Source organism: Palaemon carinicauda, chromosome 11 (genome assembly GCF_036898095.1).
Source record: "Palaemon carinicauda isolate YSFRI2023 chromosome 11, ASM3689809v2, whole genome shotgun sequence".
In the NCBI taxonomy this organism is placed as follows: Eukaryota; Metazoa; Arthropoda; class Malacostraca; order Decapoda; family Palaemonidae; genus Palaemon; species Palaemon carinicauda.
The window spans coordinates 143459453-143483656 of record NC_090735.1 but is presented as its reverse complement, the minus strand read 5'-3'; the positions used below and the strand labels follow the sequence as shown (position 1 = coordinate 143483656).

Sequence of the window (24204 nt, the reverse complement as noted above, 5' to 3'; positions counted from 1 at the left end):
ACTTTCCTCCACACAGCAGATGGTGGTGTCCTACTGTTAATGGAGGAAACAAAAGACATCCATGAATGGCGCCTTGCTTCTTTCATGGCACGACGGAACTGTGCTCTACATTTCTTGTACATAATTAAATTCTCATCAGTTCTGCGTCTACGCAATCGTGTTAGAGATCTTCTTGTGGCTCTGTGGAGGGCAGTTAGTTCTGAAGACCACCACGGGACGGGTCGTCGTTTGAATAACCCTGTTGTTTTGGGAATTGAATTGACTCCAGCTGTATGGAGAGTTCCATTCAGTAAGTCTATGGCATCATCGATATTTTCAACTTGTCCTGCATCCCCCTCAATTTCGCTTAGTTCACGAAATTTATCCCAGTCCGCCTTGTCAAGATTCCATCGTGGCGATCCCTGTAAAGGTGGACCATTGTTGGTGTTTATAATGATTGGTGCGTGATCACTAGTATGCCAATCATCTAATGTTCTCCAATCAAAGTCGAGAAGGCAATTAGAGCTTACGATTGATAGGTCAATACATGACAAGGTACCTGTCTGGACATGAAAGTGTGTGGGCTCTCCTGTATTAAGGAGTCCCACATCTTCATTTTCCACAATTGATGTTATGATATTTCCCCTCGTGTTTGCTAAAACATCACCCCACAAAGGGTGTCTACCATTCAAATCTCCAAGTAAAAGGAAAGGTTGAGGGAGTTGTTGAATAACCTCCACTAAGTTGTCATACAAAATGTTATCATTTGGAGGCAAGTACAGAGAACAAATTGTATATTTTCGCCCTATGTCGATCTGTACAACCACTGCCTGCAGAGGTGTACGAATAGACAGAGAAACTTGGGGAACATCTCGACGAACGTATATGAGACTTCCGCCATGGCTCCCCACTTGGTGATCATATGGTGTCCTATAACTAATGTATTCGCGAGGGCAAGGGGTATTATGATCAAGTTTGCTCTCCTGTAGACAAATAATTATGGGGGAATGCTCATGAATAAGGAGCTTAAGTTCTTCATATTTGGCCCTTAAACCCTGACAATTCCATTGCAAAATGGAGGAAAAAACTATGGTTTATAATTTGGTAGACCCCTTGGATGGAGTCTTCCCATTAGCAGTGTTTGATCTAACACTATTTTTTGGTGGTTTTATTAAAGAGGGTCTTGATAGATTGGGTTTAGAATTTATGATTTTCTTTTTGTCTTTTTGATCTGATTGTTGAGGAGGTTGGTGGACCTCCACTTGAATTTCCGATTTATTTAAATTGACTTCCAGATCAGAAATATCAACTGACAAATCATCATACTTATTTGACGTCGTAATTTTGATATTTCTTATGGAGGGGGGCGAGAGAGATGGAGGTCTCTCTCTTTTCCGATTAGTAGGTTTTGAGCTACCAGGTTTTTGCACCTTCCCCAATACAGGTGCACCTGGTAACTTGGTGTCAGGTGGCATCTCCATCAAATCAGGCAAGGACATGGCCTGGGAGAGGTTAGTACTATTGCTGGTAATGGGGGACGAAGGCTGTACAGAAATGGGCAATGACCCATTTTTAATACGCTGTGGCAAAGCCTCAGAAGGCGATATGATTACCTTGTCATGCAGTACTTTATTATCAGAGGTTGTATTTCTTTTCTTAGGATTACTGGCAGTGCTAGGTGGGGTTGCTGTCTCCTGTGGTAAATTTACCTTTGATTTTAAGGCCTTTGCATAGCTGGTTGATTTATTCAACAATCTTTTTGCATGTCCCACACTTATGTGTTCTAAACTTGATTTGTTTAGGGCAGCTTCCTCCAACTTATACAGTTCGCATCTCCTATCAGTTGATTTATGATTCAAATTGCAATTTGAACACCTGGCCTCAAGTGTACATTCTCCATGATAAGTTTTGGAGCAAATACCACACAATTTTCCATTTTTACAAACTTTGGATGGATGTCCAAATTTAAAACAATTAAAACATTGCAGGGGCTTTTGTTTGAAAGGCCGAACTTTAATCCTTTCATTTTCAATAAAAATATGGAAAGGTACATCAGCATCCTGGAAAGTGAGTATAATCATTGAAGTTCCAGGAATCTTATGCACTTTCCATACATTTAATGGACACATAGAAAGTATCTCCCCCTCTGTAAATTCGTATAGGTCCTTATTAAAGACCACTCCCCTTCCATAACTAAAATTAAGATGAGGTTTCATTTCCAATGTAATTTCATCACTGCCTGTCTGTAAGTTAGACAGTATTGCAGACTGAGTCGAAGATTTGGCATGGATGAGATAACTGTTCTTCCCAAAACGAGATATATCTCCAGGTGCTATGGTTCCTACTTTTTTTTGGATAAACTTACATATCTTAAAATAATTCCCTATTATCCCTTTAGGTTCAGCTAAGAGCCACATTGGTGGTTTGGGTTTTCTCTGTGAAGGCATGGGTACATTTCTATCTTTTTCAAACCAATCAGCAGGTTTGTACACATCCAATTCCTTTGGGACCTTATCACAAAGAGCTCCCATGATGTTCAATTCGTTAATTTTGATACTACTAATATTACTTATGGCATTAAACGCCTCATCGTGACTTTCAAAAGATATCCAAGAGTCCCATTTTTCATCTCCAAGTCTCATCCTTATTTCCTTTATCAATCCATAGCACTCAAATGCTCTATATATATCATCATAATTTGTCTCTAATGGGATTTGGGAAACATGAAGGAATCGTAGTTTCCCTGTGTTACCCAAATTGTTAGATTTTTTAACATCAGTAGAGTGGTCCTTTTTAGTTCGAAGGTCGTCAACAGAGTTTTCCTTAATTACAGTAGCAGAAGTCGTCAACAGTGCCGGGGGGGAGTCAGCAAATCCAGGGGATGGGGAGTCAGTATTTGAAGGGTCCATATTTAAGGATGGGATTTTCAGGTTTTTTGTTGTTTTGTTGGGGTACCTGCTTGAGAATTATAAGAAAGTATCATACGTTGGAAAGGAAATTTGCATTCTCCACTATCGGCACAATGAGAGTATATTTCCCCGATGGTCCACTCCATACCCTACCCGAAGGATAGCATCAAAACAGATATAGAGGCACAGGTGTAAGCTAAACCCGCCTGTTAGGACTGAGACCAAAGTAATATGGAATCATCCTCCCCATATCTGTAATGATGGGCTTCCGGCCAAAAGCCAAGAGTCCCACCTCAAGGATTGGATCCCCCTGGATTCCGATGACCCAACCCTTGAGAGTAGTTCCGCCAAAAAGGTCCAAACCATCTTTGGGATGGCTGAGATCATCCAATACTCTCATATATAGCTTTGAATGCGAATACCTCCCAACCGTGATCCCTTCTCCCATTCATCTAAGCAGGCAGTAATAACGAATGTGGAAATATCCACGCCATTTAAATAAAATAGAAAAAAAAATAGATAAATAAATAAATGAACAAATACAATAAATAAATATATATATATATGCATACATCTACATATATATATATAACTAAGAAAAATAATAATCATAGAGATAGGACAGCAAGATGAAAGAAAGTTGATAAAATTAAGAGAAGGTCGAAGTAATATTAAGCAGAAGAAAAAGATGAAAGAGAGAAATTTAGATTCGAACTGGGGGAGCAATTTCCCGAAGTTCGAGAGCCCTCTTGCCCGTCACCAAGATTCAGCACGGGAATGAAATGCCGTGCTGAAGCTCAATGACTTCATCAAGGCATTCTCTCATTAAGAGGGCCCCTCTCGTGATCCCACACCGAAACTGTCGTGAAGACTCTCGTGAATACCTGGGGAGCTGTTGACAAACCGAAGCAGAGGGTCTTGAACTGTAGGATCTGGGCACCCCACTTCACCCGGAGAAACTTCCTGCTTGAGGGGTGGACCGGGATTTGAAAGTATGCGTCCTTGAGGTCTATGGTCATCATGTAGTCCCCTTCCCTAAAGGACTGCAAGACCGACTTCGGGGTGTCCATTTTGAAGTCCGTCTTGCAAACAAACTTGTTGAGGGTTGACAGGTCTATCACCGGTCTCCATCCCCCTGTCGCCTTTTCCACCAGAAAAAGCCGGCTGTAGAAGCCTGGGCCCGGATGTAGGACCGCTTCCATTGCACCTTTCTCCATCATAGTGGAAACTTCTTCCTGAAGGGCTGCCCTCTTCAATGGGTCCTTGGGTGCCAGCCACTCCGCCAGACTGGCTGGAATCAAAGGTGGAGGTTCCGTTAAGAACGGGAGTCTGTACCCTTCTTTCAGTACGGATACTGTCCAGGGCTCCCCCAACCTGAGGCTTGGGCAGGAGTAGGGGGCCTCCCACTCTATCTCCTCCTGGAGGAGCGACCTGAACGCCCTCTCCTGGACGCTGAGTATGCCGTCCTAAAAGAGGCAGACGCTGCTGGGGCTCCTCTACGGGGGGGCTGTGGTGGTTGAGACCAAGAGGTAGATGGGGCGTCTCTCCTCGTCAGGCTAGGAGAGGTATGAGAAGTAGAGGATCCATCCGACGTTGACCTCCTGTAAGCGGGTCTCCTCACGGGGTGGGGTCTGGGTGTGCTCACATCCTTCCTTTTTGAGACCTTTTCCATGAGCTCCTCCAACTGTTTCAACGGAAACAGGGAGTCACCCCACACAGGTAGGCTCCTCAAACCCCTTGCTTCTCTGTCAGGGATCTTCCGGGAAAGCTTGGCCAAGATCGTATCCCTTTTCCGAAGTACCTAGTTGGCTGACAGGGCAAGAGACTGATAAGTTAGGAACTTGAAGGTCTTTCCCCCGGAGATGATGAGTTCCTTCAGGAGGTCTTGTTTCGCCGGGTCTGTCAAGTCGTAAGTGGCTTGCACACCTACCAGAGTGGAGGCCCACCAGTCCAACCAGGAGGTGACATGGACCGAGTCTTTGGACATTTCCTCCATCATTACAGCCTCCGACTGTGAAAAACAAATCGGGGCTGATGTGGCTCTGTCTTCTGGGGCACCCTGGCTCAATACTTCTAGGGAAGACTCTATTTTGCAGGCTCCCGGTCACTGTCCTTCTGGGACATAAAACTTACTCTGGGACCTGAGTCCCTGTAGTAACTTTGAGGAACTCTGTGACTTGGGGGCTTCGGCATTGCCCGCCACAATCATGTCTACGTAGGCACGGCCCAGGACCAAATCCCTGGCCACAGGCAGCGCCAGGGAGGGTTTCTGCTGCACGGGGGCCTCCATCAGCCGATTTAGGCTGGACCGCCAGGAGTCCTCGTCGGCTGGAACAGGTTCTTCGATCCGGTGATGTTTGCGTATAAGGCCTATCACCCTACGATATGCCGAGTCCTCGGTTGGGGAACCTTCCCTGTCGTCAGCAACACCCTCTGCCTGATTCCGAGGTGCCGGGTCAACGGGCACTCCTATCGGTCGTCGTGGTTCGGGTTTAACGAGCACCTCCCTGCGGTGATAACGGTCTGCTCCGACCGGAACTTCCGCACTAGGCCCGGGTGTCGGGACGGGAATCACCGTGTCGGCGAGGACTACTGTCCGTAAAATGTCTTTGGACGACGAGGACGCGGCTTCCGTGGGCTGGCCCGACGGAGGAAGCCGTTCCTGCGAGTCCAAGGGCCGAGTCAGCTGTGCTGACCCAACCAGGCTGCCTGTCCGAAAGCGCGGCTCCCCCCGCTGGGCGGGTTGAGCCAGAAGCTTCGCGGCCTTACGCCTACCTGAAGAGGCCTTCTCGCTCTGTTCCTTGCGAGGGTCATACTTGTGGCTGGCCGAGGGCCTCCGTGGAGAATATTCTCTGGACCGGCGGCTTGGAGAACGCTGAAACTCGCTCCTGCGGGGAACGAAGACCCATTCACCAATGGAGGACCTACTCTTCCTGTACTTCCTCCTCGGTGACCTGGATCGTCTTATACTATACCTTGAGCGGGACCTTGAGCGGAAGCGCCTGCTCCTGGATCTCTCCCTCCTCCGCCAGCGCCTCCTCCTCGCTTCACCCTCAGAAGAGACCAAAGAGCCGGCCTCCGAAGATCCCGACGATACTGCATAACCTGACCGACGGACGGGAGCGGGGGCAACAGCGGTCTTCGCGATCTGTTGAGTTCCAGAGGTCGAGGGTTGTAAAAACGAGTCCGGAACCGCCGTCAGAGGAGCTGGAAAGGAGGTCGGTCGCACCACGCTGGGGAACCAGGAATCTAGGCCATCTTCCATCCGCAACGGGGACCTACCTGGCGTTTTCGGGAGCTTCCACCCGAAGGGCTCCCCTACCGTTGAGTCCAACCTATCCTGGACGCTATCAGCTGCTGAAGTACCTGAAACACAGGCCCAAGACGCGGGCGAAGAGACAGGAACAGTGTTACTCCACATGGGGTCATCCTAAGAAAGTAGTTCGAGGTAAGTCTGTGTTGGCAACAAATCACAAATTTTAAGTAATTTGTATTTTTCCTAACATACTTACCGAGAACTACTTTCGGGTAATGGCCCTCCCTACCTTCCCCGAGAACCTTTCTGCCCTTGAAGAACCTTTTGTACCATCCTAAGAACTTACTGACGAGCGAGACCCAAGCTAACACCGACCTAGCTCAGGACTACCCTCAGGGCATATTCTCCTTACGCCTGGGTTAGTCCCCATATAAGAAAAACTATTTTTGTAATTTATTTTATATAACACTTTGCTTATTATAATACTGAGAAGGATTAATGAAATTTGGCGTTGCTAGTCTTTTGAGCAAAGTCACTTTCAGCGAAGTATTTTTTAGCAACGCCAGTTGAGTAAAGTTCATTTAAAGCGATGCATTAAGAGCGAATGTCAGATTCGGCGACTTACTACTCTAACATTAATTTTAGTCCAAAGTTACTTCGCCAACAGGCATCAAAGAGAATTTGAAACAAATATTAGTGTCAAGAGTTTGACAAAATAACAAGAAATTTAAACATTAATCACTATCTTTAATAAATGCCATATAATAAAAAGATAATTCTTTGCTAAAAGTGAGGCGATATGATTCCTTAGCATTGTTCTCTTCAGATTTGTTCCTGTCCCAAGTCATGATCCAATTTCATCTGAAACCCCAAGTATTGCATCCTGAAGTAACCTATTCATCGTGGAGGATTGTGTCTTTTCGACAGAGATCACAATTTCATTTTTTTTTCATGTCAACTTTCACTGGATCATGACTCTTGAGAATGTTCACCTTTTCCATAGAATTATTGACATTTCTGTAATTTAAAGTTGTTTTTCATCATTCTTTGCCATCATGTACTTTACATCACCATACAATAGAACTTGAGAGTTGCTTTATCCTTTTTATATACATATATCGATTATAACTTGATTTGTCTCTTTCACACTTCAATAAAATGATTCCCAAGGTAATGTATAAGTACTTTATATCAAAATGCCAACGAATCACACGTCCTTAATACTGTATATGAAAAACGGTAATCTATTGATTTTAAAATGCTCAATTTCAGTTTCCTGATAGATACAAAGAAAATCTTATTGCTTTTAGGGGCACTTATATTACATTGCTCATGGCTTAAACTACTCATCGCTCAAATAGTTCCGCTGAAAACGAGCATCCCTCAAAACGACTTTGCTGGAACGGACTTCGTCGAACAGGTATAGAACCGTAATTTGGGCTCCATGGCCCAGTACTGGAGCCAAGGATTCCATTCAGTACCCAAGTATGACGGAGGGAAGACCGGTTCTACGTTAACCTGACCACAGTAGAGTACCAAGTGAGGGAGACCTGGCTAAAAGTTTCAATTTTTCTTTGCCCAATATCCGAGGGGAAGAATAAGGCAGAAACAAACTACATATGAAAACCCACTCACACTTCACTAGAGGTAATGAGGTTGAGTAGTCATTGTTACAAGCAGAATGAAAGAAAAGGTAAAATTTATTATTTTCCAGGAGTTGAGCAAATACAGCCAATAGAGTAGAGATGTTGTCTCATGTAAAATTTGAGAATTGTGGGACAAATTCTCATTTTTTCCACTCTAGAAAATAGTTTGACTATAAATGTCGAAATGCCAAGGGAAACCTTTGCCATATAGGGTAACAATGAAGATGTTCCTTGTTTTCCTATGGAAAAAAGTTGAAACTTTAACTCCAATACAGCAAGAAATTGTTATCCATCACTCACTAAGGTGGTCTCATGCCTCTGGTCACATGGTAGCAGGGGACAATAATGAGTTGAAAGAATGATGAGAGGCAATAGCAGAGCTTTAAATCTATGATTCTCTCTTGAGGAACCAAGAAAGATTTCTGTGAAAGAAGAGTCAACGTCTTCAGTAATGGAATCCACGAGAGAGCAGATAATGAACATTCATACAATTGATCCTGAAAAAAAATTCTACTAAAAATGATATTTTGATTATAAAATAAATTTTTGAATATACTTACCCGGTGAATATATAATAGCTGACGTCTCCGACGGCTCGACAGATTCCAAAAACTCGCGAGCGATCGCCGTGAAGGTTGCGGGTGTGCCCACCAGCGCCGACTATCGGCCAGATACCGCATATACTTGTAAACATCTCCAGTTCTTCTCAGTCCCCTAGGTCTCTATCGGGGAGGAAGGGAGGGCCTTTAATTTATATATTCACCGGGTAAGTATATTCAAAAATTTATTTTATAATCAAAATATCATTTTTAAATATTAAACTTAGCCGATGAATATATAATAGCTGATTCACACCCATGGTGGTGGGTTGAGACCAGTATTAATACAATAAAGGCGTATATGCTCAAGAGTTTTTGACAATTATTCAAAAAACAGACTTAAGTATAGGTACCTGGTAAGGAAGCAGACTCTGATTATTACTCTGCCTCATTAGTCCGCTTTCCTCACGAAGCCCAGCCATCCTCTCAGGATGCTGAAAGACTCCCAGGAGCTGTTATATCCAGGGCGAACACCCCTATAACAGGACCTCATCAATACCCTTAATCTGGGCGCTCTCAAGAAACAACATTTGACCACCCGCCAAATCAAAAAGGATGCGAAAGACTTCCTAGTCTTCCGTACAACCCAAGACAAGATTAAAAACATTTCAAGAGAAGATTAAAAGGATATTGGGATTAAGGGAATGTAGTGGTAGAACCCTCACCCACTACTGCACTCGCTGCAACGAATGGACCCAGGGTGTAGCAGTCCTCATAAAGAGTCTGGACGTCTTTTAAGTAAAATGAAGCGAACACCGACTTGCTCCTCCAAAAGGTCGCGTCCATAATACTTCGAAGAGACCTGTTTTGCTTAAAGGCACCGAAGTCGCTATCGCTCTCACTTCGTGCGTCTTGACCTTTAGCAAACAACGATCTTTCTCATTTAAATGAGTGTGTGCCTCCCGGATTAAAAGTCTAATAAAGTACGATAACGCATTTTTAGACATGGGCAATGAGGGCTTCTTAACGGAGCACCATAAGGCCTCAGAACCACCTCGTAATGGTTTAGTTCGAGCTAAGTAAAACTTAAGAGCTCTAACGGGGCACAGCACTCTTTCAACTTCGTTACCTACGATTTCTGACAGAATAGGTATTTCAAAAGATTTAGGCCAAGGACGAGAAGGCAGTTCGTTCTTGGCCAAAAAACCAAGTTGAAGCAAACATGAAGCTTTATTTGTAGAGAAGCCGATGTTCTTACTAAAAGCATGGATCTCACTGACCCTTTTAGCCGAAGCCAAGCACACCAAAAAAAGCGTCTTGAGGGTGAGATCCTTCAGGGAGGCTGAATGCAATGGCTCAAACCTGTCTGACATTAGGAACCTTAGGACCACGTCTAAGTTCCAAGCGGGAGTTGACATACGACGCTCCTTAGAGGTCTCGAAGTACTTAAGGAGATCTTGGAGATCCTTGTTATTTGACAGATCCAAGCCTCTATGTCTGAAAACAGACGCCAACATGCTCATGTAGCCTTTAATAGTGGGAGCAGAGAGGGAGCGAACATTTCTCAGATGCAGGAGAAAGTCCGCAATTTGGGCTACAGAGGTACTGGAAGAGGAAATAGAGGAGGACTTGCACCAGTCTCTAAATACCTCCCATTTCGACTGATAGATCCTGATGGTAGAGGATCTTCTAGCCCTCGCGATCGCTCTAGCTGCCTCCTTCGAAAACCCTCGAGCTCAAGAGTCTTTCGATAGTCTGAAGGCAGTTAGACAAAGCGTGGGGAGGCTTTGATAAAATCTCTTTACGTAAGGCTGTCGCAAGAGATCCCTCCGTAACGGCAGACTTCTTGGAACGTCTACCAGCCATAAAAGTACCTCTGTGAACCACTCTCTCGCGGGCCAGAGTGGAGCAACCAATGTCAACCTGGTCCCTTCGTGAGAGGTGAACTTCTGCAGCACCTTGTTTAGGATCTTGAAAGGTGGAAAGGCATAAACGTCCAGGTGAGACCAGTCCAGCAGGAAAGCGTCTATGTGGGCTGCCTCTGGATCTGGAACTGGAAAGCAGTAAGTCGAGAGCCTCTTTGTCAGAGAAGTCGCAAAAAGATCTATGGTGGGTTGACCCCATGTCATCCATAGCTTCTCGCACACAGTCTTATGCAATGTCCACTCCATGGAGATGACTTGTCCTCTTCTGCTGAGGCAGTCCGCCAAGACATTCATTTTTCCTTGCACAAATCTCGCCAAAGGAGAGATGTTACTTGCCTTAAATGGAGTTCCTTCTGATCCGTGGATCAAAGACCCGAGCATTCCAGACTGTCCAGTGGAGCTCCCTAACCTAAAACCGAAGCATCTGAATACAACACATGGTTTGGGTTCTTGATCGCAAGAGAAAGACCTTCTCGAAGTCTGATGTTGCTGTCCCACCAAGTCAGACATGTCTAGACTGGGTTGGAGATTGGGAAAGAGATACTCTCTAAGCCCTTCTCCTTGTTCCAATGGTTTAGGTGAAATTGGAGAGGGCATAGGTTGAGTCTCCTCAGAGAGATAAACTACTCCAGCGATGAAAGAGTTCCCACGAGGCTAGTTCAAACTCTTACAGAGCAACTGTTTTCCTCTTGTAAGTGAAGGACTTTTAATAGAGCTTGTTCCATTCTTGTGGGAGACGAAAAGGCCCGAAAAATCAGACACTGTATCTCCATTCCCAAATAAAGAATAGTCTGGGATGGGGTACTGTAAGTTACGACTTCTCTACGTTCACTATGAGACCTAGCTCCTTGGTTAGGTCTAATATCCATTAGAGGCTCTCCAGACAGTGATATAATGACGACGCCCTGATTAGCCAGTCGTCAAAATAAAGGGAGGCTCTGAATCCTCAAAAAATGTAGAAAGCTTGCTACATTTTGCAAGGGCCTTGTAAACACAAGAGGAGCAGGAATGAGGCCGAAGTACAGTGCTCGACATTGGTACATTACTTTCCCGTCCACAAACCTCAGATGTTGTTGAAAGTTTGGATGAATCGGGATGTGGAAGTATGCATTCTGAAGGTCGAGAGAGACCATCCAGTAGCCTTCCCTTACTGCTGCCAAGACAGATTTGGTAGTCTTCATCGTGAAGTTTGTCTTGACAATGAACACATTGAGCGCACTTACATCTTAAGTACTCCTGCAGTGAACGTGGCTGCCAGATCATTGGAGCCATCCCTGATAGCCTTGTTCCTGCAGTGAACGTGGCTGTCAGATCATTGGAGCCATCCCTGATAGCCTTGTTCATGCATGACATAATTGTACAGCAAAACATTGACAGCTGGAGAGACCTTCTGACTTAAGGCTCCCAGGGACCAACCAACAATTAAAAACTTCAAACGCTCGAAAAAACTCCTAACAGGAGATGGTCTAGCTCTGAAGCCGACCATAAAATCTTGGAGCGTCTCATGGCCAGGCGACGGGGAGAGTCTATGAGGCTTGAGAAGTCTCCCTGGGCAGACACAGGAATTCCCAAGCCGAGAACTTCTCCCGTGTCATACCAGACGCTCGCTCTAGAAGCCAGTTTAAAAGGAGGGAAAGCAAAGGCTGTCTCCCCCAAACTCCTCCTGGTGATCAACCAGTCGCCTAGCAAACGTAAAGCTCTCTTAGAAGAGCGAGAGAGCACTAGCTTAGAAAACGACGGCTTCGAAGTAGCTAGGCCTAGCGTAAACTCTGACGAAGGCGAACGAGGAGCAGCAGTTACAAAATGGACCGGAAAAAGATCCTTAAAAATCAGCATGATTTTTTTAAAGTCCATAGAGGTCTGAGCAGCTTTAGGCTCCTCTCCGTCTGACAAAGTCCCCAAAGGAATATCAGTAGGAGGAGGATCAGCAACTTCCTCATCTGAAGGAACCTCGTCCGACAATTGTCTAATCTCATGAAAAGGAAAGACCTGCCGCGGTGGCAATGCTTGACAGGCAATGTCAACAAGCAAAGGAGCAGCAGTAGCAGTAGAGGAAGCGACATCACGTCGCTGCTGAAAGGACTGAAAACCTTGTGACTGTCCAACAACAACAACAGGAGTTGATGGACGCTCGACGTCACGTCGGAACTGCATTGACTGCCTAGACTGAGCAGTCAAAAAAACCTTCGACTGCGGTGATTGACGCTCAACGTCAAGTCGAGGCAACTGAGCTGGTTGGCGAACGTCCTGAACGTCAACACGAGACTGCGGCAGCGGCTGAACGTCAACACGAGACTGCGGCAGCGGCCTGAAAGTCAACACGAGACTGCAGCGAAGGAGGATCCATGTCACGTGACCGACGTGAAAAACTACTGACATCACGTTTCAAAGTACAAGAAACGTCAGCACTAACGTCAAACGGACGAGTAAATGCTCGTTTGGGCGGCTGACGGCCAGAGTCTCGTTTAGCGTAACGGCGACTCGAAAGCGAAGGTTCATCGTGAACCTGCACAACGTCATACTTCTCCATAAGGGAGGCAAGCTTAGTCTGCATGTCCTGCAGGACAACCCATTTAGGATCAACGGGAGTCGGAACGGGCCGAGACGACGGTAACGTCTGTGTTGGCAAAACATTGCCTTTACCGCGACCCTCGGACCCCGTGTTACGCTTGCGTTTAATAGGCGAACAGTCTTCCGACGACTGCAAAGGGTCAGAGCTGTCCCCATGGCTAGAGCCAGGACGCTGGACCTGTCCTGAAGGGACTGACTTTCGCTTAAAGGGTCTAGAAACCTTGCGCCAAGGTTTCTTTTGCGAAAAGTCTTCGGATGACGAGGAGAACACAGTCTCACCCGTCTTATGGTAAGGGCGATCTTGACGAGAAACGTCCGATACCAAAGAGGGAACGTCTGTACATTGGTTAAAGCCTCTCGTCCCCTTGAGTCCTACGACATTACTTCTCCCTGGTGCAGGGGAGCCTGAAAGAGGTCTCGGACTAGGGGAGCGACAAGCACGAACAAACGAACCCTCCGCAACACAGAACATGTTTTTTGCACTTACTTCACTGATATCGTATTTTTCAATAATTTCACATTAGGCATGAATAAAACTGATATCTACCTGAAGCACGCAATTCTCCCTTACATCAAAAGGTTATAATTGCGAAATGAGTCGTATAATGTAAGCACATAAGTACAAAATGAAACACACATGCAAAAATCAAAAAACATATACATATATATCGAATAAAACGGAAATATATAAAGTAAAAAGGATCAGTGACTGGGGAGGAGACTAAACACTAGTTCACTAAAGACTACATTTTCAATCTCTCACCGTACAGTGCCTTGGGACGAGAATAAAAACTAAAAAAGTTTTATCCTCTCTCCCCGTACAGAGACTTGGGACGAGAGTAAAAAACTGAATCGAGAACGTTACTCGCTCCCAAACTCCTTACTTGGGACGAGAATAAAGATCGGATCGTTCTCTCTTTCTCTCTCTCTCTCCGTCTCTCTCTCTCTCTCCGTCTCTCTCTCTCTCTCTCTTGTCACACACAAGAGAATTGCCCACTCACCCTTCGTCAATAAACAGGTTATTTGACCAAAGGAAAAAAACTGAAAGGACTAAGAAATTGAAAATTAACAAGTTCCTTTAAATTAGTATCTAAAACACTTCAGTTTGAAAGAAGAATGAACAAAACGTCAAAATCGATTTACTCTTTCTGCAAAGTGAAACCGTGATTCTCTCTTTCTCTATCGTAACGATAGAGCGCAAACTGCGTAGCATAAATAAACCAAACGTTAGTTCATCTTTGAAAAAAAAAAAAACAGCACGAAGACTATTCAAAGAATATATTTCTTAAAATATTTTCTAAAAAATATTCATTTCATAACTCTTACAGAGCAATTGATTTAAACTTAATGAAAATAACAGTTGAATGGGCTCAACGTTGTTTAACTTCGGTTTCCAAGTTAGGACCGCCTACATCTCGGACTAAGGGAGGAATAGGTAAAGGCCGCATATAAACAAAACATAAAATTTATCTTGATGTTTAGTATAAATGGAAAGCTAATCGAAGAGGCCTAATAAAGGCAGGTGAGATATAAAATATATTGAGGAAAATCTATAAATATCAACAATAATTTATAAAGTGATAAAATAATTACTAAAAGCCTTAAACACACTTCCGTACACTGAGGGAAGGGTCGGCCATCTTTACCCTATGGAAAAACCAGAGATAAAAAAGCATGGGCAAAACACTTTTCCTCTCCTTTCAAAAGCATTTCTTTTGAAGATAGTATTGAATAATCCAACACGGCGAAAGCAATAAAACCAAAACCAAGTACTTCACCAATTCGGTAGAAAACTCGAGGCCATAAAGCGAGTGGAATCAACTTGTCGATGAAACCGACAGAGAAGAACTGGAGATGTTTACAAGTATATGCGGTATCTGGCCGATAGTCGGCGCTGGTGGGCACACCCGCAACCTTCACGGCGATCGCTCGCGAGTTTTTGGAATCTGTCGAGCCGTCGGAGACGTCAGCTATTATATATTCACCGGCTAAGTTTAATATTTAAAAGTCATCACATGGTGGAAACCTGTCCCACACCAATTATATGGAGACTAAATTCCTCCTAGACTGAAGTCTGACAAAAAGTCATCAGTTATGAAAAAAGTACCCCTATACATAGCATTGACTTGTATTAGTGATGGAACAAACTAAGTTTACATGTACATTCCCATTTCTTGTCAGGAATACACCAACATGAAAGATGGTTTGTATCTTCATAAAAAAAAATTACAATTATCAAATCATACTTTTATTATTTTCTATCCCCACAGTTTCAATCTATGGTTGAAACAAAGTACCTTGGTGTGTGTAAAAAAAAAAAATAAAAAAGAAAAAAAAAATATGATGGCCCTTTGTAGGGGCAGAGATCCCCATTCACTCTTCACAAGATACTATAAAACTACTTATGAGACCACACCCACAAAAAAACTGTAAAAAATTTTAAGGGTCAACAATGAACAATACAAAATGCATGAATTACAGTATAGTGTATATTATAGGAAATGCATTTAAAACAAAAACATACCGCTCCACAGGTAACAATTCGGTTGGTACTAGGTGCCCAATCAATGCCAGTCACACGTAAATCATGACCTTTCAAAGTTTCTTCCAGCTTCCACTCACAACCAGCACGTCCATAAATGTTAACTTCATTGTCATTGAGAGACAGTGCCACTTCTGGAATTGAAAGCCAATATGTACATGAATAATTCTGCATGTGAAATAAAATTACAGCAATATCAAAATTAGTACCTGTATAGTATTATTAAAATTATTAGTTACTAAAAGGGAAGGAATGGGACGAAGGGACTGGGAATCCATTCTTCATTATATTCATTCCTGCAAAGGAGAGGAATTGGGGAGAGTTTGAATGTGCGTGAATGTAATAAGATGCAGAGTGAATGATGTGAAATGGGTAAGATATTCAGGAATAGGAAGTTCGATGTATTGACCTTTTGTGAGGCAAAGGTAAAAGGGAAGGGTGAAGTGATGTTTAGTGAAGTGAAAGGGGGAAGAGCAATAAGTGTAGTTTTATTGTTGAATGCATTGATGATAGATTAACTAGTGGAATGGAAGGTAGTGTCATCCAGGTTAATGTGGGTAAGGGTTAGGTTGGATAGAATGTTGGGCCTCTGTTAGTGAGTATGGGCCAGGTTGTGAGGAAGGTGAAGAAGAGTAGAATGGTTTCTGGAATAAGTTAACTAGGCGTGGAGGAGGACTGAGTAGAAGGAATTATGTAATTGTGTTGGGTAACTTAAATGCCACAATAAGTGCTGGAGAGGTAAAAGATGATATTACAAGTTGAACAAGACTTGGTGGTAAGAAATAACAGTAGTACTTTCAAAAAGAGATATATAAGTATATATGGATAAGAGTGACAACTATAAGAGTGGTAGAAAAGAGCATTGATGAATTGTGTGTTGATGACAAGAAGGATGGCTGGGAGATTGAAAGGTGTGCACGTGTTTAGGGGTATGGGTACAGGTACTGTATGTCTGATCGCTTGGTTGAAGCAATAGAATAAAGAAATAGAATGGGAGGATGTAAAAGGGAGAGAGTGAAGATGGAAGAGTTGAAAAAACCAAAGGTAATGAGTTATTAACAAGAAAGGTTGGAAGTGGCATATGACAGTGAAAGCGAGAGAAACAAGATGATCTAGAGGAGTGGTAAAAAGAAAAAAAAAAAAATGTTTGGCATGCAAGTGATGTATGTGGTAAAAGGTTTGTTGGAGGTAATAAGGGTAGCGAGTGGTAGAATGAAGTAAAGATGGAGGAAAAAAAGAACAAAAAGACAAGGTATTTGAAGAATGGCGGCAGAGTAACAATATAGAGAAGTATGAAAGATATAAAGAAAATGTGGAAGTAAAATGGAAGGTGCTAAGGCATGGAGGAGGTGGGGTTAGGGATTAGGTAGAGAATATGAAGAGAATGAGAAGTTTCGGAAAAGAAACGAAGCGAGTAAGGAAGGGTGGATCGAGGCGTGAAGAGTCAAAGAGATATGAAAAGGGGTTAGTTTCGGAAAAGAAACGAAGCGAGTAAGGAAGGGTGGATCGAGGCGTGAAGAGTCAAAGAGATATGAAAAGGGGTTATTGAAAGGATAAGAGGCAAGAAAAATATGGGCTGAATATTTTGAAAGGTTGCTGCATGTTGAAGATGATATTATTATTATTACTATCCAAGCTACAACCCTAGTTGAAAAAGCGAGGTGCTATAAGCCCAAGGGCTCCAATAGAGAAAAATAGCACAGTGAGGAAAGGAAACAAGGAAATAAATAAATGATGAGAACAAATTAACAATAAATCATTCTACGAACAGTAACATCAAAACAGATAGGTCATATATAAACTATAAAACTTCTAGAATACTGTGTAGTAATGAGCCTCAGGATGGAGAAGGCCTGGCTATTATAATTAACTGCCTGCCTAATATTACGAACAGGATGAAATTGTCCAAGGAGATCTGAATATAAAAGATGGTCAGAGTTATGAAAAATCTTATGCAACATGCATAATGAACTAATTGAACGACGGTGCCAAAGATTAATCTAGATCAGGAATAAGAAATTTAATAGACCGTAAGTTTCTGTCCAACAAATTAAGATGAGAATCAGCAGCTGAAGACCAGACAGGAGAACAATACTCGAAACAAGGTAGAATGAAAGAATTAAAACACTTCTTCAGAATAGATTGATCACCAAAAATCTTGAAAGACTTTCTCAATAAGCAATTCTTTGTGCAATTGAAGAAGACACAGACATACTGTGTTTCTCAAAAGTAGATTTGCTGTCGAGAATCACACCTAAAATTTTAGAAGTGTCATAAAAAGTTAAACATCATCAATACTGAAATCCAGATGTTAAGGAGCCACTGTCCTAGACCTACTTACAATCATACTTTGAGTTTTGTTAGTATTCTACTTCATATTCATACCCCACAATCAAGAGATTTCTGAGGTCCTGTGGTTCAGAACGTAGGCCCCCCCCCCTTTCTTTGAGGCATCCGAAAACAGCATCAAATCCGGGGGGGGGGGACACAAGAAGATCCACTCGCTTTTGTAGGTTCTCGTCTGCCACCCACCACTGAAGGTCCGTCTGTTCCGCGAGACCCATAGGGATCAAGACGTCCGGGAAATCGTGTCCTTGACTCCATCGGGACTTGAGTCGCCATTGCAGAGATCTCATTCTGAGGCGACCGTTGGGAACTAGACGGACCAAGGATGAGAGATGGCCGAGGAGACGAAACCACGATTGGGCTGGGAGTTCATCTCGTCTGAGGAAAGGACTTACGACCTTCCTCAGCCTTGCTATCCTGTCGTCTGATGGGAAGGCTCTGTGGAGATTGGTGTCCAATATCATGCATAGATACACCAGTCTTTGGGAAGGAAGCAGAGAAGACTGAGATTTACCATGATCCCTAGATCTTGGCAAATTCCCAGAAGTTTGTCTCGGTGTCGAAGAAAGGTTGACTCCGAGTCTGCTAAGATCAGTCAGTCGTCCAGATGACGGAGGAGACGGATGCCGATCTTGTGTGCCCACGAAGATATCAGGGTGAACACTCTGGTGAAAACCTGAGGTGCTGTGGAGAGACCGAAGCACAGCACCTTGAACTGGTAGATCTTGTTGTCTAGGCTGAATCTTAAGTACGTCTTTGAAGACGGATGGATTGGGATCTGGAAGTATGCGTCCTTCAGATCCAGTGTGCACGTGAAGTCTCGCGGTCTCACTGCGAGTCTGACCGTGTCTACCGTCTCCATGCTGAACGGGGTCTGCTTGACAAACCTGTTCAGAGCTGAGAGGTCGATGACTGGTCTCCAGCCTCCAGACGCCTTCTTTACAAGAAAGAAAGAGTCGACTGTAGAAGCCTGGGGACCCGTCGACCACCTCTTGGAGAGCGTCCTTCTTCAACATGGTCTTGACTTCTGCCCAAAGGGCTTGCCCTCTTGCCGATCCCATGGGAAGAGAGCTCAACGACACTGGATTCGCTGTCAGGGGAGGAAGATATGTTATGAACAGGACGCGATATCCTTGGCTGATCACGGAGATCGTCTAGGAATCGGCCCGAGTTGCTGCCACCTGTTCGCGCAACTTTGGAGGCATCCCCCCAGTGGTGGACATGCAGGGGGGACTGCCAATACTAGCGTTTGCGGCCTCGGCCACTCCCCCTAGGATTCTTGCCTCCCCTGGAGGACTTCTTGCCTCTCCTGTCCTTGACGGGAAAGGGATGTTTGGACACCGCTGCCTTTGCTGCTATTGCCGGTTTTGTCATCTTTGCAGGGCGAGGTTGTTGAGGTGCTGGAGGCTTATAGGGCTTTGATGTTAAAGCCCTCTGGAGGAGGGAGTCCTGGTTGGACTTCCTCCACCTCTCAGCCGCCTACTCTACATCTTTCGGCTCAAACAGACTACTCCCCAAAAGGGAGGAATGTCTGAGCTTTCTGACCTCGGTGTTGGGGACCTTCGAGTTGAATCTTTCAGACACCGTATCACGGCGTTTCAGCATAGTGTTAGCCCACAAGTTCGAGACTTGGTGGGACAGAAACACAATGGTACGAGTGCCTGAAAGAAGGGAGATCTCCAAGGCCTTCCTGGTACTCTCCTTAGACAAGTCTTCGGATCGTATCAGGATGCCAAGAGATCCTAGCCAGATATCCAGCCACGAAGTGGCCTGCATAGCACACTTCGCTACCTTCTCCTGGCAGAGAATCTCCGAGGCCGAGAACGACACTGGCCGGTTGGAGAGTCTCTCGAGAGGGACTCCCCTGGAGAGCTCTTCCACCGAGTGGTGGAGGGGAAGAGCTAAACAGGACACCTCGATGATTTCAAAGTACCTCCTTTGATGGACACGAGGAGGTGGGAGGAGTTTGTTTCCGGCGCTGGAACGGCTGGAGGAGGCTAGCTCGGAGAGCTGGCTCTCGACCTTATCTCTGGCACTCTTGACCCCCTCGGACCAGGGCAAAGCCGCGCTGGTTTTAGGGGGCTTTTGGGTACCAAAGACTCGGTCCAGAACCGTGTCCTTGCCCTCTCGAGGAGGAATCTCCGGATCCGAAAATCCGTTAAGGTTCTTCATCAGAGACAAAACTTGCCAAAAGGCATGCTCCGACTCCTGCGGCTCTCCTCCTGATGGACTAGCAGCAAGGTCTCCAGTCCCCAAAGGCTCTTCTTGGGGGGACTCGTGGACATTCTCCGCGGGCTTAGCTGGTTCTGGTCTGATCTTTGAAGAAGATTTCGGGACCGTCTTGGAGTCCTTTGACTCCCTGCTGGGAGGGATGCAGGATTCCAACAAAGATGGTGGGGGGCTCTTCTCCGTCTCCACCCGATTAGACTTCTCGGCGCGAGGTGGAGTTTCTCCCATTGGTGCAATGGGAAAACGCCTCGCCTCACGAGAATCCCGAGGACGGAAAACCCTCGTCTACGGGGGATGGAGAGAAAGTCTGGGGAGGGGAGGGAGCCTTCCTCGACGGCTTCCGAGGAACCAGTTTCGCCCTTGGAGAAGTAACCACGTCAGAGAACGCGGGCTTGAAAGCCTGTGCAACCGCTCTGATCAAGGGCCCAAACCAGGGCAGGCGACTGACAGCAGCGCTGTCAGAAACACCCTCCGGAGGGAAGGGGATTGTAAGATCCCTAGGCGTGGAAACTACAACTGGGTCTGCCTGAAAAGAAGCAGCTGTAGAAAAGATCCTGGACCTGTCCCGAGATTTTCCTCCCTCCGTTGGGCGCACTGTCCTGCGCTTACGGGGGGGGGGGGGGGACGCAATGAAGATGACCCGACGCGTACTGCCGGATCCTGTGTGGGCATGCACTGCGGTTCGCGCTGGGCATCGTACTGGGTACCGTTCTCACGCGATAGGCCATTGCCTAGCTTGGGGGCCGATTGCTCGCTCGCGCGTGGGCGAGCAATGGTGCGCAGAAGATCGCTGACGAGCAGGAGACCGAGGGCGTCCATGGCGTGTATCAGGCCGAGGGCGCGCGCAGAAGTCCATTGGCGAGCAGGAGATCGTGGGCGCGTAGTCTCTGGAACTGCAGGGCAAACAGGAGATCATGGGCGTGCAGGAGAGCGCTGGCGAGATGAGGCAGCAACCGGTGAGCGCTTGCGTGCAGTAGTGCACAGGTGCGCAGGCGAACGTTGGCGCACAGGGGAAACCTGGTGCTTAAGGGACTACACACAATGTGTGAAAGCCCCTTTTGCCCCGAAGGGAGCGGTGCCCGTTTGAAAACGGGATGTGTGGGCGCCCACAGCGCGTCAGCAGCCAGGAAAGGTGAAGGCAGGTCAGCAGGTCTGGCAGGCGTAGGAGATCACGAACGATCTGCGGAGAGGTCCAGGTCCAAGGAAGTAGCAGGAACAGTAGCTGAAGGACGAGGTTCCTCTGCGGGGGACTGTGAGGATGAAGATCCGAAGAGGCACCTCCTAACACCCTTGTGAGGAGAAGGAAGACCTCAGCGACGAAGAGGAAGGCGAGCCTTACGTCGTATGCATCCTCTGGGAGCAGCAGGCAAACCATCGGCAGTCCTCCGAAGAGGAGTCTCTGTCAGTGAACTCCCCCGGGGGGGGGGGAATCACCCGCAGGAGAGACCGTTGGACTTGGATCCTCCCTCGAAGGATGTTCGGAGGGGGGAGCTAAGCCTTCACCTACAACAGGAGCACGGGTTTGAACACTCTCATTGGAAGTGTCTGCCACAACAGCCTCGACAATAGACAAGAGGGTCAACCTCTGCTACCGCCAGTGACTGTTTGACAGCTGCTCCCAACCTGATCATATCAAACAGGGCTTCCTTGGAGGGCGAACCCAGAAGCCCCAAGGAAGCCCAAAGCTGCAAAAGATCATTATTAACAGGAGAAATAATTAAATCCTCCCCGGGGGGAGGAGGAGGAGCTGCCTCGCTATGGGAGGCAACTCCCTCTCCCAAACCCCGAGATCGGTCAACAACAGTACGGCCTACGCTACCACTCGACGGCCTCTCGTGAGAGGCCGACCAACTGGGAGCTTCGGACGAGGTTTGGGCTACGGAAGGAGAGTCCTTAGGATTTTCCTTCTTCAAAGAAACCTTTGAAGGAGAAATATCCCGTCTGGACTTCTTCTTCCGGCGCCGAGAAAACCTCTTCCACTGGGAGGTAGGCCACTCCCTACATTCCATACAAACATTATCACTTTCACACCGCTAACCCCTACAACAAGGGCATAAGGTGTGAGGATCCATCTCGATGGAAGACATGAAGGTCCCACAAGGGCGGTCAGGTAACCCAGGGCACTTCCGCATTGTAGAGGCCAACTTCACAACACTCTGAGAAAAAGAAAGAAGAGCAATGATTAATGGCTGTCAAAGAGGCGAGGGTGAAAGCGGACACGTCCGATCACCACCCGAGCCAAAGTAAAAGTGGAGCTACAACACAGGTGTGTGAGGGGGGAGGGTAGCTAACTACCCTCCCTACCCCCTGCTAACTAGCGGTGGGGTAATAATCCCTTGTTAAAATTTTATGGCCCGTCCTTTAAGCTACGCGAAAGTAATTACCCACTTTAAATAGCGTGGTTTGTATTCCAGTTACGTAACAAATACATAAAACAACATTAAGAATTTTTTCATATACTGTACAGTATATAGAAGAAGTAGCATAAGTTAAAAAGAGAGAATAATGGCAATCCAAAATAGGCGAGGAGGAAAAGCGGAAACAACTGCTCTACCTCCGAGCCATAAGTAAATTGAAGCACATTCACAGGTGTGAGTGAGAGGGGTAGCTAGCTGCCCCCTCTACACTGCGTAACTAGTGGTATGGGTAGTTAACCCATGCTAAATTTTAATGGTTCATCCTTTCAGCATCTCCGAAAGTATACCCATACCAATAGCGTAGGTTTGTATTCCAGTTACTGAACAAACCCCTCTCATATCTTTTGATGTTGGCTACCCCCCTAAATTTGGGGAGAACCATGATAGGTAGGTAGATAAATTAGTTACAAACACTTGGATTAATCTTTATGGAGAACAAATTCAGTTTTTTAATAACTTTAAGACAAGATATTAATTTTAACTAGCGACAAGAGATTGAACATCAGCAAACCTGAGATACTTACTAGTACGATCTTTATTCCAGGCATGGCAAGTGATGGGGGCAACAGCAAACTGATAGACATCAGTCATGATGTCACTTGAGAGCAGGGAGCAATGAATTACTGTAAAGAAAGAAGAAATCTTGAATGAAAAACAAGAGAAATTATGGATAAATTTCTTAAACTAAGATTACAAGGAAACTAACACCATTTAGTACATAATTGTTCTGGAACAAATACAAACCATCGGCCTTTATATAGGAGAAAGACAACCGAGAAGCTGGAATACGTCATATAGTCACTTTGATAGCAGCCATCAGTGGGGACAGAGCTTCAACTGGCTGGAGACTTTGGCAGATTTTCAAGCTTTTCCAGAGTTTTTCATCAGTACTTTTGGACTTTGTTCCCAGTATAACGCAACTGCATCCTGGGATATTATTCTTTAGTCTGAGACATGTTTAATGATAACATGTCTCCTACAACCCTATAGGTTGGCCAGAGGTGAAGGCAAGATTCTCAACTTTGCTGCTTTCTATTTAAAATTCCCTGAAGTCGAAGAGAGACTCCTTCCCGAACGAATTCTATTTCCTTTTTGTTTACAAACGCATGTAACAGGTCTCCTAACAAGTGTTGTTGATTCAACTTTCTCAACCTCGTCTATTGGATGCCAATTGCTTTGCATTGCTGATCACTAGACTTGGTCTGCGATCAACTCGCTTCTAGCGACTTGCGAGAACTTGGCAAGCAAGCACTCTCACCCCTCAGCAAGGATACTAGTCAACCTTTGCAGGAACCCTCTTCATCATCCGGAAAAACAGACTAGCTTCTATCAAATGCCTGCATGCATCTCATCCAGACGTGCCTCACCCAGACGCACGACATATACATGCCTCATCCATAAGTCACCTAGACACGCAACATCTACAAGCATCCCTAGACACAATTTGTCTAGAAGTGTCCCCTCAAGGTGAACACGAGACTCTCACCTGAGCACTCGCTCTCATTGGATAGTTTTCTGTACATACTTTACTTTGGATGCACTGGCATGGCCATGCACAAACATGAACAAAATGCATTTGAATGGGTTCGCAGGACTAAAATCAATAAACCCCTGGCGTGTGCTCAGGTTGTTAGGGGTTTAGAATATTGTACAGTAGGCAATTTACTCTGCCTCGTTACGTACATCTCTCTTAAGCAACTCTTATGTGCCTGTGTGAGTTCTCTTTGACAAGTGACACTAGCACCTACGAGAGGCTAAACGCATGCGCTCGCACATAATTATAACTGGTAAGTCTAACCAGTAGACCTCCAGAATTGTGACCATTGACATACAGCTACTCATAAG

At 45.4% G+C, this 24204-nt stretch overlaps 1 protein-coding gene across 1 annotated transcript in view; it reads right to left on the bottom strand.

Annotated features, from left to right (window-relative positions):
* LOC137650262 (actin-related protein 2/3 complex subunit 1A-B-like) overlaps positions 1–24204 on the bottom strand; it is a 128690-nt gene that overhangs the window by 91086 nt on the left and 13400 nt on the right. Inside the window, exons 2-3 of the mRNA XM_068383564.1 lie at positions 22884–22982; positions 15350–15501 (exon numbers count right to left, since the gene is read on the bottom strand). Of these exons, the coding sequence (XP_068239665.1) occupies positions 15350–15501; positions 22884–22950 (219 nt within the window). The 5' untranslated portion in view covers positions 22951–22982. The remainder of the gene's footprint in view (positions 1–15349; positions 15502–22883; positions 22983–24204) is intronic.